This window comes from Puma concolor, chromosome A3 (assembly GCF_028749965.1).
Source record: "Puma concolor isolate L17-30 chromosome A3, mPumCon1.1.hap2, whole genome shotgun sequence".
Lineage (NCBI taxonomy): Eukaryota > Metazoa > Chordata > Mammalia > Carnivora > Felidae > Puma > Puma concolor.
The window spans coordinates 127,412,719-127,430,492 of NC_141669.1; the positions used below are offsets into that span (position 1 = coordinate 127,412,719).

A 17,774-nucleotide genomic window follows, 5' to 3' on the forward strand; every position below is an offset into this window, starting at 1 on the left:
ATTTTTAAAAATGATGCCAAATGGAGCGCGTGAGGCCTTCAAGATGCAACGGCCGGGAAACAAAAAGGAACGGAAAAAACAAAACCATTCTCTCTCTCCTGTCGATGTGGCGAACAGGGAGCGGGCACCACGAGAACAGAAGGGGGCGCGCGTGGTACCTTTCACAGCCTGTCTGGTCTGATATCTCGTCCCCTGGGAGCACTGTGGCTGCTGCTGGCTCTCCTGTTGGCTGTCCTGTTGGCGCTGTATCTTCTGCATGTGCCACTTTTGGGAAGACGTTTGAAACTTACTTGACGAGTTCCACACGACCCGCTGCACGGCCGGGGCAGTCTCCTTCGGTAAAAGCGGCCTCTGCTTTTTCACCGGGCTTCCCGTGGCGGCGGCGGCCGGGGCCGTGACGGTGGACGTGGTGCTGGTGGTGGCCGTGACACCAGCCGTGGGAGTTTGGGAGGAGGAGCGGGTGAGGAGCGGAGTTTCGGGTGGGGACTGGCCGCCCGCCGTAGTGGATGGTGGAGCTTTACCTACGACTAAAGCCGATGCGTGAAAAAACAAACAACACACAAACAAAAGAACGGTGGATTGGACTCAGGTTCACGTGCAGGGTCTCTAGGCCAGCAGGCTCTGGGTAAGACAAACCAAGGCCAGCCAGGAATGCCCGACAAATTCGGTGTGGCGGGGACACGCCGATGGAGGCGCCCATCTCACCGTACCCACTTAGGCCACTTCTGCACCTCTGTCTCAGAGGGCCAGCCCCTTCTCGGGGGCACATGCCCACCTCTGAGACTCTCATCTGGGCCTCTGGGGGAAATGGGAACGAGACACAGCTCCTGCCCTCAAGTTGCCCAACGACACGTGGATGAGCAGAATCACCGCACGAGGCTTGTTTTACAGACAGAACTGGGTAAGCACTTTGTGAGAGAACCAACCAAAGTCGATCTGGAGATGAGGAGAATCCCTTTGGCTAGGGAACCTCTAAAGCATGCACCCCAGAGGATGAGATGGCTTCCCGTAGGTCAAAGCACCGAACAACACGAAGTCACCCAGAAAGAAAAGTATCCCTTAACCTCCGACTCCCTCCAGGACTAAGTCCCAGTAAGCTGCTAATGGCCTCGACACCTAACACTAAAGGTAATTCCAACCCGAAGCGAGAACCTTCCCAACACAATGGTATTTATCGTGAAGTTAGGAGACTTGCCTTCTTTGTTGTTGCTGTTGTTTTACTAAGTGTTTTGTTTTGTTTTTGTAATTGTGATGCCAGTAACAGGTAACATACAGCGTTAGGTTGGCTGCAGGTGTACAATATAGCGATTCAATAATTGTACACAGTGCTCAGTGCTTGTCAGGGTGAGTATATGCCTTACGTGTGTGCTGGTCAAATCTACATCTAAAATGAGTTTCATTTTTGTATTCAGAGTAAGTGGCTTTAAATAAAAACATAAAGTCAATGATTATATACAAGCAGGACTTGGGAAGGGCCAAAACAATGAATGTGAATGGGAAGTTTGGAAAAAGCTGCTTCGTGGAGTCTTAGGGTGGGGGTGGAGGAGGGGAGGCCTGCAGGGAGGGGTAGGATGTCCACCAGGCGGAAGTGAGAACTGGGAAGGTGACAGCATCAGCCAAGGCGTGTTTGGGAACAGGCAGCACTTGGGTCAGTGAGGGCAGGCAGTGAGGAGTGGCAGGAAGGCAGGTTAGAGCCGGAAGCACTGAACAGCGTAGAAGGGGGGGCCACGTGGTGCTCATTTGTAAGAGGGTTGTCGCTGCAGAGACGCCAGCCACCAGTGGGGTGGGTTTGCCCCCCTGAGAGGATGCCTGGGGATCACACACAGAACACAGGCAACAAGTCAGCACCCCGATCTTAGACAATGTGCCTCGACATGAACGCCTCTTCAGGAACATGTCTGTCTTTTTAGATTTCTAGAACCTGGGAAAGACATGACCTTGACTGTTCTAGGGAGGCTTTTCAGTACACTGGGTTTTAGGAAGTCCATCTCCTAAAGGAGAGGGAGAGAAAAAACAAAACAAAACAAACAAACAAAAAAAACCAAGCTGACTTTCCTGACCTGGAGGTGGGGGTCATCACGTCTGGCTGGCCCTCCGTCCTCCTGCTCCTCCGGAGAGGAGAGCCTAGCCAAGTTCACAGGCAAGTTCACAGGAAGAGCCAGAGGGGGAGCTCTGGGATGACCCTTCCATGGGATGACATGATGTGCCAGATACTGGACACAGTCCCTGCACTCTCCAGGCGGAGAGGTGGCTTTGAACCCAGTTTCTCTATGAGCCCTGCACCGGGGCAGTACCCTGGTGGGGTTTCTCACCCACATGCCTTCCTTTGCTTCCGGGTGACCAGAAAAGCAATACCGTTATTGTTGACAAGCTAGCCTCGTCCCCCTTTCCTCAGACACAGGGCAACCACAAAAAGGTCCTTTTCTTTGTACCACTTTTCGGAAGCAAACAGCTGGCCTCACAGGTGGCTTGGCGGCCCCTCTGTTCCAAATGAAACACTGGAGTGTGCAATCTGAAAAGATGCTGGGCTCGAAGCACTCAGACACTCAACTATTTTGATTCCTAACAGATTCTAATGGTTTGGGGCGGGGGAGACCATAAGAAATTCCATTTGTCCTAGAAATTTGAAGCGTATAATCAAATGACCTGTAGCCCAAAAAAGGGTGAGTCTCTTACGGGCCAATACTCCAGAAGCTGTCCCTACTTATTAAACTACTTCTTCTAGACTTTGGTCGCTGTCTAGTCCCTAAAAGGCAGGCTTTTAAAGAGAAGAATGGAAATTACTGATGTTCACAGCAAGGTCTCGAAGTAAGCTCTCTCTTTGCCTCTATTCTGACATCACCAGCCACAAAGCTGTTTTGCTAGCTACATATGCAGATTCTATACGTGAGCTTCATTCCCAGCTAGAGGGGAGCTGGAGGTCACCACGGCTCACTCCAAAATACCCTTCGGCTAAATACACCGTTGAAAGCATGCTCCACTGCAGAGTCTGGTACAAACTCGATCCTTCAAGACCCAAACTACCATCGAGGGGCTCTAGATTTTAAGACTGGTAGGTCTTGGGGTGCCTGGGTGGCTCAGTCGGTTGAGCGTCCGACTTCAGCTGAGGTCATGATCTCACAGTCCGTGAGTTCGAGACCCGCGTCGGGCTCTGGGCTGGCAGCTCGGAGCCCAGAGCCTGCTTCGGATTCTGTGTCTCCCTCCCTCTCTGCCCCTCCCCTGCTCATGCTCTGTCTCTGTCTCTGTCTCAAAAATAAAATAAAACATTTAAAAAAAAATTAAAAAAAAAAAGACTGGTAGGTCTTTGTCCCAACCCCCAGGATAATGCACGAACTGAATTAAGTTTCTGCACGAACTGAATTAAGTTTCACAATCATCTTCAGCTTAATTACAACCACTGTATACTTGGGGCCTCTTGAAGGTATTTCCCTCAGACATCAGTGCAAGAACAGCTGTATTTTGCTTAATCGACTGGGACGTTTGTTTTTTTTTGGGGGGGGGGTGGGAGGGGAATATGAGATCTTTTATGGGGCTGTATTTCCCTTTTTTGCTTTGACTGCTAGGAAGCTCACAGCCAAAATGAAAGCTCAACTTTGCTAACACTGAAGGCCGAAACAGTACATAGTTATGTGCATAAACCTTCCCGGACCTCTTACTATTCTACCTTCCTCTTTTACAGACTTCTGTATCTTCGTTTTGTTTCATGGTTAAATATTCTTGTCAATCTGTTACAGATCCTTTCTGGAAGAGGAAGAGGCATAAAACCAATCAATCAAAAGACAGGTTCCGGACAATAAGGAGCAGTATACCTATCACTCATAGGAGCACTGCCATCTTTGTACCCAAATATTCCCCCCAAACCACATCGAACATGGAAAAGATGCTACTCTCCTACTGTTTTCTGCCACATCTGCCTCAAACCCCAATCCACAACAAAGTCGGATTTTTTGGAGGCCACCCCCAAATCCACGGGGACTCAGGACGGTGTGCTGTTCTAGCCTCCCTGCCCCTTTCAATCACTTCTCTTTCTCCCTCCACCGCACCATTCAGACACGGTTTATCAGTGAACTGCAGAAATTCTCTCTCCCCAACAACTGAGGCTCTGTGGCACGGAAGAAAGATTCTCAAGGCCCACTCCCGACATGCTTTATGCAGCCAGCCTCCGAAATGCTCAGGGGGTGTAGAATCACCTCTGACTCAAGAGTTTGGTTGGGAAGTTAGCTCCTGTCAAAAGTTGGCCCAGGTCAGAAATTAAACCTGACTAGCCCTTCAGGCGCTCACAAAGTCCAGAAGGTTTTATGGCTACGATTTCCGGTGTGTCCGTAGGCAAGGTTTCTCCTGGGCCCTAAATTAATTCTTCTCTCCCTTTCTTGGGCACGTTGGAATCCCCTTACACCCACTTGCCAAACCAGCTAAAAAAAACACGCTAATTGGGGCGCCTGGGTGGCGCAGTCGGTTGAGCGTCCGACTTCAGCCAGGTCACGGTCTCGCGGTCCGGGAGTTCGAGCCCCGCGTCAGGCTCTGGGCTGATGGCTCAGAGCCTGGAGCCTGTTTCCGATTCTGTGTCTCCCTCTCTCTCTGCCCCTCGCCTGTTCATGCTCTGTCTCTCTCTGTCCCAAAAATAAATAAACGTTGAAAAAAAAATTTAAAAAAAAAAAAAAAAAACACGCTAACTGCCTTGTCCACGGGAAGGACACCCTTCACATCATTCACACGCTCTTCCTGGAGGGCTTGTCAACATGCCTGGGCTGCACCAGGGGAGGGTGGCCACTGCGGGTTCGGTCCGTGACAGCGGCAATGGGGAGCACCCCTGAGATCAGGTGATGGTTCTCAGCCAGAGATCTGTGCCGCCCAGGGGGCAAATGGCAATTATCAAGACATCTTTGACTGCCACCAGTAGGCAGAGGCTCTTGGCATCCAGCGGGCAGAGGCCCGGGAGGCTCCCAAACATTCTCCAACACACGGCACAAAGAATTACACGGCACAAGATGCCAACAATGCCAGGGCTCAAAGACCCTGGACTCAGGTCGGATAAACACATATATGGTGGCACCCCAATTCAGGTGCCCACCATCCAGTGCCCTCTCCCTGTCTAGGGCCCCAAGAAGCACTCGGTATTCAGGTACCATCTCCCCAAATGGTCTCAGATTCCAGTAAGAAAATGCACCATGAGGCACCTGGGCAGCGTGAAGGGAAGAACAGGAGCTGAACTCATCAAGATCTCTGAATTAAACACTTCTAACAGGGGCGCCTGGGTGGCTCAGTTGGTCATACTTTGGCTCAGGTCATGATCTCACGGTTCATGAGTTCCAGCCCTGCGTCAGGCTCTGTGCTGACAGCTCACGGTCTGTGCTGACAGCTCAGACTCTGGAGCCTGTTTCGGACTCTGTGTATGTGTGTCTCTCTCTGCCCCTCCCCAACTCATGCTCTCTCTCTCTCCCTCCCTCTCTCTGTGTCTCTCAAAAATAAACATTAAAAAAATTTTTTAACAAAAAAATGAAAAATAAACACTTCTAACCATTCCAACCTTGTCATATATCTAAATGTTGACCAACATTTCAGGGAAACAAGTGAGCATATTGGGAAAGTGGAGCTTGGGCAAACAATGACCCGACTGCTAGAAACACCTACCGTTTTTTATTTTTCTGAGCTCAAAATCAACCACATTGGGCGAGAGGTGGGCAGGCCTGGAGTCAGTCCTGGACCTGATTAGTGACTTAGCTAGGTGACCTCGAGCCAATGAAAGGTCTGCTCTGGTGCCCCCCTCTGTGATGTCGGAGAGCCACGTAACTTCTGGAAATACCAACACAAGGGGGTACTCTAAGTCAAATCAAGAAACCGAAACTGGTGGGGGTTCACTTACCATCCTGCTTGGGAGATGTTTCTTTGGGTTCCTTCTTATTTTTTCGACCCTCCCGCCCAGTATGGTCTTCTCCTAAATCTATGACAAGTTCACTTTCTGAATCGGAGTCCAGGCCCAAATGTACTGTTGGGGAATCCGTCTCATCTTTCCCCTTCAGTTTATCCTTTGCAGGGTGAGGGGAGGCTTTTGCTTTTTCGGAGAAGTCCTTCTCAGGCTGGGGGCTTGCCTTTTCCTTGACCGAGCCGGGATCTGCTTTCTCGCTGGCCGGTGATGTGCTTTTCAGCTCCTCCTTAGTCTCCACTGGGTTTGCCAGTTTGGGTTTTTTTTTGACAGCCGATGGCTCTTTGTCCACCCGACTACCCTCTTTGTCTTCTGCGTCCTCTGGCTCATTCTTGGACTTCTGTTCATCATCACTGATATACTCACTATCACTACTATCGGACTTCTCTGAATCTTCCGAATCGCTGTGCTCCACAGCCGTGTAAACATCTTCTGAGATTTCATTTATGCCTAAATTCAAAGAGAAAACCCAGCATGTGGCGTAGTCACAAAAAGAAAGAGCAGGACCCCAAACGCAAACATTTTCCACGCCAAATGCTGGAATAAAATGAAACATTTCAAATTGCATCCCCCTGGCCTGGTGGGGTTAGCAGCGAACGGCATCTAACAAATGCCAACTGGGGTTCGCAGAGGGTTTCGGTTACTGACACTCGAAGATGACAAAGGACCAGACAACATAAATTTTAAATTTATCCGGAGCTGCGTCCTTGCGACACCGATAACTAACCGGGCCGTGGAGACTGGGAGGGGTGGGGAACAAAGGAGATGAGCTGTTAAAATGGATCCACTTTACAGATTAGAAAACAGAGGCCCAGAGAAATCACTTACCCTAAGGCCCAAAGAAAACCAAGATAGAGGCAAGGCCGCAACCCTGGGCACTCCTGACGGAGCACCAGCTCTCTTGCCACCAATTCCCAAAGCATTCAAGTCCTCGTCGCTTTGAGTCCAGAGCTCAAAGAAATAAACCAAAGCCTTGAGGCAGAGGTCGCCAGCTCACAGCCTACAAGCCGCATCTGGCCGGCACACGTTTTACTTAGGGGGCCATGGTTTGGCCCAGCGGCTATTTTGTCGTTTGTTTGTTTCTCACTTAGAACGTGTTGCCCAATTCACAAACCAGGAAATTTCACACAGAAATCAAGGCAGCAGGCTTGTGTGGAAGAAAACGCAAGATCTGGCCGCTCTGGGTCACAGGCCTGCGAGGCAGCAACCGGCTGGAGCCACGAAGCCACTGGCCCCTTCCGGCAGGGACGCACCATCGCCAGGTGACCCGGCTGCCCCACCCTCCCTCCAACGCCCTGTGCTGACGCAGAGTCACTGCCGCATGGACAGCGGAGTCAAGACCAAAGTCACACGCTTCCACGTCTCTATCAAAATGCAAAATGACAGACCAGAGGGTGTTTCACAGACACAAACAAAAGTGGGCGAAAGCATGTTCCATTCAACCCACTGACGTGTCTTGCTCCCAGTAAGGAGCGTCGTCCGGCCACAGGTTAATGATACCGTATCTTAAAATTTTGAAAAGAGGAAAACTCAAATCTGTACCGCCTTCGTTCTGGGGCAACGGTCACCGTGAGTGGGGTCACCATTGAGACCCAGACACAGAAAGGAAACTTGCAAACAGACAAAAGCCACGAGCAGCCCAGGGCACCAGATACCAGCAGACTCATCTCAGAAGTAGATCTGCCTCCGTCAGGGCTCCATCAAAAACAGGAGAAGCCAAAAGCCAAAAACTCAGATCTGGTCTTAACTTCTGGGTCCTAAGGCTTATGCTACTGTAGCCAGATACGAGGTCAGATACGGTCAGATATGAGGACAAGTGTGACCACAAATGTGATAAGGAAAGCTTGCATACCAGAGCCCAAAAGACACGAGTTCAAACCCTGCTCTTGTGCCTTTATTCACCTGGTGACCCTGAACTAGGGACCTACCATTCTGAGCCTCAGTTTCTTCATCTGCAAAATGGGATTGAAAATGGTATCGACCCACCTGTCAGGGCAATCTATGCACCGTGTGTGGTACAGTGCGAGGTATGCAGGAAACAGTCAGTAAACAGAAATATTAAAATTCTTATTAACATGAATAATAAATCAAGGAGTCAGCCCAGCTGCATGGAAGGACCCAAGGCAGATACTTAAATGGCCTGCAAAATTACAACCATTCCTCCTCTGGCCCTTCTGGATGACTCCTAACCACAGCTTAGTCATTCTAAGGTCCAGAGCACCCACAGACACTCTCAACCTCACCCTAGCGGGGCTCTCTCTCCTGAGGCCAGCCATCCCCTACTTCTTCACAAACACCCTCCTGCTTTTGTTTACTTAGTCCACAAACATTCCAGAGCACCTACTATGTACACAAGACCAAGTACCTTGGAGAACGTAAATGCTTATGAGACAACCTCCCTGCCCTCAAGGAGCTTCCAGTCTAGCTTCCGGTGTAGAGGGATACCCCCACACAAAGTGACCACTGATGTTCCCCAGCAATAAAGTGCCACAGGAGGGGGCAGATAGGGAGGGAGGGCAGTCAGAGGAGACTTCCTGGAGGAGGGGATGCCTGAGCTCAGCCTTAGGGAAAGAATTCAGGTAGGCGGTGTGAAGGCAGGCAGCACGGGGAAGAGGAAGGCAGGCAACAGGTACAGAAGCAGGATGCGTGTGCCAGGTGGGGAGGGCCCGGTCTGCGGCAGAAGGGTTTGTGTCGGTTGTTTGTGGGACGAACTGGACTTGACGGTGAGCCACTGACGTGTGCAGACAGCGAGCGTGGGGCAAACTCAGGAAGACCCTTCCGCTTTCAAATTTCCCTACCACCTGCACCTCGAGGCTGCAGGCTACCACAACCGGAGAATAAACTGGGTGGATGTCAAAGAACCCTTGTGAACAAGTGACGAGCCGATCCGAGAGGCTCCGCCACTGGGGGAACTGTATCTGAGTCGCACGCTCAGTGCTGCCCTACAGCAGCCGGGATCCAATGCTGGCTTCATCCGGGCGGCGACCCTACAAAGAGTTAACGGTGACGACGGCGACCACGGTGACGATGCGAGCGCAGACCAAAGGACGTACCTAATTGTGCTTTGCAGCTCTCTATGGTCTTGTCGAGATTTAGCTGGAATCTGCTGCGGATCTGCCGCTTGGGCGAGAGGAGGGGGACGGGCGCGGTCTGCTGCTGGACCGACTCGCTCAGCTCCTTTAGGTCCATCTCGGCCTTGCTTCGATCTGGAAGACAGGGTCGCACCCTCATCAGACACGCACTGGACGGAAGAACACGCAACACGCCTCACTTAGCTTCCTTCTCGCACACACACGATGGAGAGCATGGCAGGGAGAGACACCCCAAAACCCTTGCCCCCACATCATCTGCTCAACGGTGGGCTGGTAATAGCCCGCCAACACACGTGTCTGCTGAACGGTCGCCTGGGTGGCTTTCGATATTTGAAACGCACGACCCCAGCCAGACGGTTGTCTGTCGAACTCCGCGTCATTAGGGATCCTGAAAGCCAAAGGTTACAGTGATACGGTCAATCTCCGCGTCAACAGATAAAGTCACGCTGCATCTGGCCAGAGTGTGCTTTTAACTCCAGGCCCACATCCGAGAGGACTTGTAACCAACAGACGCTGAGTGCTGCCTCCCTGCCCCCGTCCCCCCAGAGCACACATACACATAACTGGGGGTCCGGCTTCCTCATCTACCACGGAGACTTTGCTGCTGATTCCTCGTCCACCTAGACTGGAGTTCAAGCCAGAAAAGTGGGGTGAATGTCAGACAGGCAGACCTTACAGCCAAGCTGCTGTGCTCCTTTGTGGCTCAGACATCCATCTGAAGACAGGTGAACAGATCAGCCCTGGATACTAAACCTCTGTCTTCTGGCTCAGATACGGCCCAAGTTCCTCACCCTAATCCCAGGCAAAGGTCTCTGATGGAGGACTCAAGGCCAAGGGTCTGGCCACCCTCCCCGCTTCCGCCATGGGCTCCTTACATGACCAACTGGACCAGATTCCAAGGGTCTGTAAGTTTGCATTGCTTACATTCCTTTCGCCCCACCTCCTCCAGCGTCCCCCAAAACGGAAGAAAGGGACAAAATGAAGGTGGCTGCACAGGCCCAGGAAGCAAGGAGACTTCACAGGCAAGGGTCACTAGCTGCCACCTGCCTGCCACCCCTGGCATCCCCCTGCCTCTCCAACTGACCCTAGGCACAGAATGCAGAGCATACGCCCTGCCCTGGCCAATCCCAGAAAACCAAGTAACATCTATCAAGGGCAAAGATGAGAGGCCACCTCCGAGCCCGTTGCCACCACCTATGAGCTCACTCTCAGGCTTCCTCCACCCCCTGCTGTCCCCACCCCAACACATCTATGCCCACCAGGCTGTGAGAGAAGCCCGGTGTATAGTCTGAGGGCTGGACCACAAGGACTGCTCAAAACCTTCACTCACTGCTCGCATCCATTTTCCAACATGACCCACACACCTTCCCCGTCACGCAGGAACGGGGCAGTCCCTCGACCCTGCACACCCAGAGATCCGTTCAAGTCAGCAGAGGTAGGCAGCCTCCCCTGAACCCCTCGCAACCCTCTCACAGCTCACGAGAGCGACAGACTGCTCCGACTTAATTTTACCACCGAAATGAGGTCACCACCAAGGGGAGATTAGGATTAGGAAGGGCCCTTTCCCCAAAACACACTCAGGGCAGCCCTCAGGAAAATGTCAGAAGTGAGTTGCTCAAAACAAGCAGATACCATCGTTGTCCTACGAGAAAAGGCTCTAAGGCTCTAAAAACATATCCACCTGTGAGCGTGTGCATGCACGTGTGTGAGCATCCGTGTGCATTTCTTTGTGCAGGACTGGAGATGCGCACAGAGAAGATGGGGTGAAGGCACGGGGTATTTCGGAGCAAGGGAAGAATATTCCTGCAAATTTACTGGAGATGCACCTTACAGAGAGAACAGAGACTAATAATGACAACGACAAAACGGCAAGGGGGAAAAGGAGGACGACCAAGGAAACAGAGAAAGAAAAAAGATCCAATTCAAGAACAAGCACTATGAGAACGACTTAGGGATTTCAACAGTTAAGTGGTGAATGTGACCGGGAAGGGAAAGGATAGGAAGCCGGTCTCATAACTTCCACTTTCAGAAATGAGAAAGGATACTGGGCTCCTAAGGGAAAAGGCAGCTTTTCAAGTATGAAGTTGTAAAAGAAATTAACTCACAAAAGTACTTTCCATCAGTGTCCTCAATGAACACTCGACACAGCAGTTACCAAAAAAAAAAAAAAAAAAAAAAACAAAAACAAAAAAAAAAAACGAAAACAAAAAACACCATCTACTACACCAGAAGCGAGCAAACTTTTGCTGTCAGAGAGCAAATTGGGCTCTGCAGGCCATACAGCCTCTGCTACCAAAGTGACCATAAACAATATGTGCAAATTGATGACACTGTGTTCTAATAACACTTTATTTACAAAAACAAGTAGGGGGCCAGATTTGGTCCAAGGCCTGAACGTTTGCCATTTCCATCTGTAGCGCACTAACTGATAGATAATCTTGGCTGCAAACTGAAATCAACAGAGCTTTAAACAAAAAAATCCTAACGTCTCGGTCCCCCTCCCTGAAAATGTGAATTAACTAGCCTGGGGGAAGGCCTGGACACTGGCCGTTTAAAAATAACCCAGAGAGGGGCGCCTGGGTGGCGCAGTCGGTTAAGCGTCCGACTTCAGCCAGGTCACGATCTCGCGGTCCGTGAGTTCGAGCCCCGCGTCGGGCTCTGGGCTGATGGCTCAGAGCCTGGAGCCTGTTTCCGATTCTGTGTCTCCCTCTCTCTCTGCCCCTCCCCCGTTCATGCTCTGTCTCTCTCTGTCCCAAAAATAAATAAACGTTGAAAAAAAAAAAATTAAAAAAAAAAATAACCCAGAGAGGGGCACCTGGATGGTTCACTCCACTAAGCGTCTGATTTCAGCCCAGGTCATGATCTCGTGCAGATCGTGGGGTCCGAGCCCCATATCCGGCTGGTTGCTGTCAGCACAGAGCTCACTTCTGATCCTCTGTCCCCCTTTCTCTCTGCACCTCCCCTGCTCATGAGCTCTTTCTTTTAAAAATAAATAAACATTACAAAAAAAAAAAAAAAGAAAAAAAAATACCCCAGATGGGGCGCCTTGGCTGGCTCAGTCAGCAGAGCATGTAGCTCTTGATCTCAGGGTCATGAGTTCAAGCCCCACATTGGGCATAGAGCCTACTTAAAAAAATATTAAGATTTTATTTTTTTGGTTTTTTTGTTTGTTTTAAATATTAAGATTTTTTAAATGGGGGGGAGCACCTGGCTGACTCAGTCGGTTAAGCATCCAACTTTGGCTCAGGTCATGATCTCACAGTTCATGGGTTCAAGCCCCACCCCACGTTGCGCTCAGTGCTGATGGCTAGGAGCCTGCTTTGGACTCTGTGCCTCTCTCTCTGCCCCTCCTCTACTCGTGCTCCGTCTCTCAAAAATAAACATTAAACAAAAATTTTTTTGTAATTAAAAAAAAAAAAAAGATGATTCTAACTGGCCGCTGATACTGAGAACTGCTGCATCAGTCTTCTTTTTAATATTCATTTATTTTGAGAGAGAGAGCATGCAAGACCATGTAAGAGGGGCAGAGAGAGAATCCCAAGTAGGCTCCACGCTGATAAGAGGGAGCCTGACATGTGGGATCTGAGCCAAAATCAAGAATCCGACACTCAACCTGAGACTGAGCCACCAGGCGCCCCAGACCAATCTTCTCTGTGAGTAAAGAAAATTCCTCCTGATTTGCCTTAACCTTTGTGTTAACAGTATCACTTTTCTAAACCTTAGGATTCATAGAAAGAGACCTACAAACTCATCAGAATAATCGTGTGTGTGTGTGGCTGTGTCTACAGTAAATGCAATCTCTTAACTTTAGCCTTTAAAAGACTGGACTCGGAAATTCTCGTAATTAAGAGGAATGAAGAAACAGCACAGCACGTTATTTTACAGTTCAGGTTTCTCCAGTCAATAAGCTGAGGTAACGTGGCTCCTAACAAGAAACCACCCGAAGCCGGGGGGGGGGGGGGGGGGGTCCTGGGATCAGACCTTCAGGAGTTGAGCCACATCCAATTATCGTTCTCGAATTTTCAACCACATTTTGACTTTCTTCTCCTCCACAGGGAGAAGAGGAGAGAGCTTCTCTTTCTCATTTAGCGGATAGTCGCTTATCAGGATTTCTTCCCCCCCTGCCCTTCTATATCGGGAATATCTTCAGAATCCACCTTTGCTGCCAACATTTTGAACTTTCTGGCTGATACGAAGACAGCTTCGGCTATAAATGGAAACCAGGAAGAAGAAACACCAACGCTGGAGAAAGACACGATCTTACATTTCTGGAGGAAGCATAAATCAGAACCACCTCTTTGCAGGGCAATTTGGCAACATCTCTCAAAATGTCAACTGCACGTGGCCTCTGACCCAAGATTCTGCGTCTAGGAATTCATCCTATGGCTATACTCCCACATGGGTAAAAGGGTCTTCATTTCAGCTGTTGGCAACAGCAAAACAACCTAGAGTCGATAAATAAGGCGCCTGGGTAAATAAATTAACAGTTCACCTTGAAATAGAATAAAATACAACCGCTAAAAAACAACGAGAGATCTTTATGTGCTGATATGGAAAAGCCAGCCTGTTTAATGACAAAGACGGTGACAACCAGTAAAAGATATCCGCATCGGTGTGGGGAGAAAAGACGGAAAGGGAACACAGATACAAATATATGTGTTCTTGGGGGTTCTCAACGTTGGCGCTAGTGATATTTGGGGCTGGATAAGTCTTTGTTGTGGGGGCTGGAGGAGGGGGGCTGGGGGCTGTCCTGCACCTTGTAGGATGATTAGTACATCCCTGGCCTCCATTGCCAGCAGCACCCACATCCCCGTTGTGACAATAAAAATGTTTCTAGGGGCGTCTGGCTGGCTCAGCTGGTGGAGCGTGGGACTTTTGATCTCAGGGTCGTGGGTTCGAGCCCCACATTGGGCACAGAGATTACTTAAAGATAAAAGCTTAAAAAAAAAAAAAAAGTCTCCAGGGGTGCCTGGGTGGTTCAGTTGGTTAAGCGTCCAACTCTTGAGTTCCAAGTCAGATCATGATCTCATTGTTTGCAAGCTCGAGCCCCGCATCCAGCTCTGTGCTGACAGTGTAGGGCCTGCTTGGGATTCTCTCTCCCTCTCTCTCTGCCCCTCCCCAGTTCCCGCACGCTCACCCTCAAAATAAGTAAATGTAAAAAAAAAAAAAAAAAAAATGTCTCCAGGCAGTGCCACATGTCCCCTTGGGGAATAGAAATCAGGTTGAAAATCCCTGGTATATAACATAGAACTCCCCAAGAAGACCAAAATGAGGTAACCGTGGTCACCTGTCAGAAGGGACAAACAGGTGGTTACAGACAGGTTGGCTTTTCATTGAACATCCTTTGGTCTTTTGAAATTTCTCACCACGTGCATGCACTACTTATAACAACAAAATTAACTCTGTACAAGCAAAACACAGTTTCATTTTCAATGAAAAAGAACTCGATTTTCTCTGTTCAAAAGCTGGAATTCCAGGAGCCACAAAATGGCGGCTCCTTCCAGGGAACAATACCATCCAGACCAGAGACCTGGCAAAAGTTCTCTCATCCATCAAAAGCCAAGAAGAGACATTCTTCATCTCATCCACTGTTTTAGAAAGAAGAAAAAAAAAAAAAAAAAGGCAACATGCAGGAAGCCTCAGCCCCCAGCTCTGTATCCATACTCTCAAAGGATGCCTGACTTCAAGGTATCACTTGACACAGAGAAAGAAAGGAGGCCTCCCATCAGCGACAGCAGAGGAATAAACAAGCAGAAACGCTCCGGGTCTGACAAGTTCCCATTGCTGTCAGCGTCTCTAACAGAGCATCCAGGCACATTTGTGTCACAAACAGGACTGCTGAACCGCTGTGTTTGTTCAGCCCAGAGCAAACACCCTGTGCGACAAGAGGAGACGGGATTCCCAGAGAAGCAAACAGGAGTCTAGAAGAAGAAAAGAATCAGGCCTTCCTTCCTCCTCTCATGCTTATTTAGGACTTATTTCTCATACGGTCAAAGAAAGGGACTATAACAATCCACCAGGCTTCAGCTCCTTGCTTTACAGCAGAGAGAAGGCCCGAGACAGCAAACGAGACAGCAAACGAGGGGCCTGTGCATTAGCAAGTCGGGTGAGAAGTCTCTGAGGGAAGCCTTCCCCTCTGTCATGCACCAAAATTAATTTGAATAGTTAAGTATCCAACTGATGACCGATAGCTGGTTTTTGTACTTTGGGTTGGATTTATGTGTTTTGGCCAACTAGAGTTATTTTTATTTTTATTATTTTTTTGTATTTTTTAACACTTATTTATATTTGAAAGAGAGAGAGACAGAGCCTGAGCGGGGCAGAGGCAGAGAGAGAGAGGGAGTCACAGAATCCGAAGCAGGCTCCAGGCTCTGAGCTGTCAGCACAGAGCCCCATGCAGGACTCGAACCCACGAACTGCAATATCATGACCTGAGCTGAAGTCGGACACTTAACCAACTGAGCCACCCAGGCGCCCCAGAGTTTTTATTTTTAATGCAATTCATTGGCAACTTCCAAAAACGAGGAGAGTTCATACACAAAAGTGGATTTGCATTTTTCTTGGAAATTGAGAGTCTGACAACCCAGGTTCAACTTGTGGGAGCTGCATCCGTCAGAAAGGCACTCTGTCCTCCACGGCGCTGCCCGTTCGAAATCTTCACCTTACCCCCTCGCCCCTACAGCTAGGCCAATTTATCAAACAGCGTGACAAGCGCAGTGTCGAGGGTCCCTCCAACATCAAAACACGGCTCCGTCTTGCAGTGTGTCCGTTCACATATTTTGGCTGAAGGCACAAACTACGAGGCAGACAGGCCTGAGCCCGCAGGCCAAACCTGACCACGAATCTTACGTGATGCTGGGTAAAGGACTTTGCTTCTCTGTGCCCCAGTGTCCACTATCTTTGAAATGGGGATATCATCTACCTTGAAAGTTGCTGTCGTTTTTTTAATAGTTTTTAGATTTCAGAGAGTAAAACTTGGGGAGGGGCGGACGATTAACAGTTCTGGGTGTTTTAACACCTCCCAGATAGGTGTAACCACCATCAGAATGCAGAGCCACATCCTCTGCCAAAGAATCCCTCTGTGATTTGGAATCAAGCCCTCCCCCACCTCAAACCCCACAATCACTCACCTGTTTGCCATTTCTCTAATTTTGCTCTTTTTTTTTTTTTAATTTTTTTAATGTTTATTTATTTTTGAGACAGAGAGAGACCGAGCATGAACGGGGAAGGGGCAGAGAGAGAGGGAGACACAGAATCGGAAGCAGGCTCCAGGCTCTGAGCTGTCAGCACAGAGCCCGACGCGGGGCTCAAACCCACGGACCGTGAGATCACGACCTGAGCCGAAGTCGGGTGTTCAACCGACTGAGCCACCCAGGCGGCCCTGCTTTTTTTTTTTTTTTTTAAACGAAATGCCATTTGGTTAGATACCATAATGTCATCATCCTCCCGAGCACTGTCTCATTTTCTGTCTGCTCAAGAGTAGTTGCAGGGATGCCAGACCCAAAAAAGCCCATATAAAGCACCTGCCCCATCCCTGGACAACCTCTTGAGGATTATTTAGTATTTCCCTCCACCATCTGATTTCACGCTTCACCAGTCCCTCTCTGATCCTCTCCCCGTTAGGTAATTGAACCCGCAGCTCATAAAACGCCCACATCCCCAATGCCTTGGTTCCCACTGACAAAACACGTGTCCCAGCACAGAAGGAGATGGGGGGCATGGGGGGTGGGGGGGTGGGGGGGCGGGGTCTTCTGTACAGGGCAGCCTCTCAGGCTCCACCATGCCCACCCACCAGAACGCACGACAGGGAGAAATCTCTCACTGCCGCCGTGGGTAAGCCAAGCGGAAAGACCCACCGCGTCATGAGGACACTCAAGACCACCTGGTTCAGAGAAGGAGCTATTCTCGCCACTCACGACGGGCAGAGAGGACACAGTGAGAACGCCCCAGCACAGTGTTCCTTTTCGGAGTGTGGAGGAGGAAGGAGGGCGTGAGAAAGCAAGCTGCAACGCTGAGCTCTGTGAACATTCCAAAGTAGCAAATGGGTCCCCTTTCATTCGAGTGATGAGTCCCCACCAGCCACGGCCCTGACCGCTGTACCACATGCAGTCCGTGCTAACAGGTGAGCCAGGGCGGGCCAGGCTCTGGCCTCCCTGCAGACACGGGCTTGCTCCAGTCCCGCCACCTGCCTGGCACCTGGAACCCTGCAGTCCTGGGCACCTGGAACCTCCTCTCCAGACCTTAGTTTCTCCGCCTGAAATGGCATTGCAGGACAAGACGAACCTGGAGGGTCCTGGCCACCAGGGGCTAGGGGTTCACGTGCGAGCATCGCTCTGCACAGGTGGCTGTCCCCCTCTTCCTAAAACCCTGTATACTCGAGCCCCACCCCCAGCTGTGACAACCAGACATTGCCCAGTGTTCCCTGGAGGGGAGTGAGGGAACCATCTCTGGGGAGGACCACCTGACATAGGCTATTCTCCACACAGCACCCAGAGAGGTCCTTCTAAAGTGCTCAGTTCACATCCCTCCTCTGCTCAAAGGGCTCCACACCAGGGTCTGCGGGGTCCACAGGGTCCCAGTGCTCCGGGACCTCATCTCCTCACCTTCTTCCCCTCACCCACTGGGACAGGCCACCTGGGCCTCCCTGCCATTCCTACAACATCCCTGACCCCTAAGGCCCTAATTTTTTGTTCCTCCTCCCAATATGGGCAAGGCTGGTTTTTCTTGTCATGCAAATCGAGGCTTAAATACCACCTCTC

General features: G+C 50.2%; 1 protein-coding gene and 1 non-coding gene across 25 annotated transcripts in view; one reads left to right on the top strand and one right to left on the bottom strand.

The window, feature by feature from the left end:
• The window catches only part of ZMYND8 (zinc finger MYND-type containing 8), a 126,257-nt gene that overhangs the window by 25,273 nt on the left and 83,210 nt on the right, over window positions 1-17,774 (bottom strand). For 17 of the 24 annotated variants that reach the window (XM_086702407.1, XM_086702414.1, XM_086702415.1 and 14 more), the window contains 3 exons: window positions 8,977-9,129; window positions 5,864-6,373; window positions 159-527 (listed from right to left, as the gene is read on the bottom strand). In XM_086702407.1, coding sequence (XP_086558533.1) covers window positions 159-527; window positions 5,864-6,373; window positions 8,977-9,129 — 1,032 coding nt within the window. The remainder of the gene's footprint in view (window positions 1-158; window positions 528-5,863; window positions 6,374-8,976; window positions 9,130-17,774) is intronic. The other 7 variants (XM_086702417.1, XM_086702418.1, XM_086702416.1 and 4 more) reach the window with 2 other exon arrangements.
• On the top strand, window positions 13,857-13,929 carry TRNAK-UUU (transfer RNA lysine (anticodon UUU)). The gene has a single exon. It is a non-coding gene; the product is annotated as a tRNA-Lys (tRNA).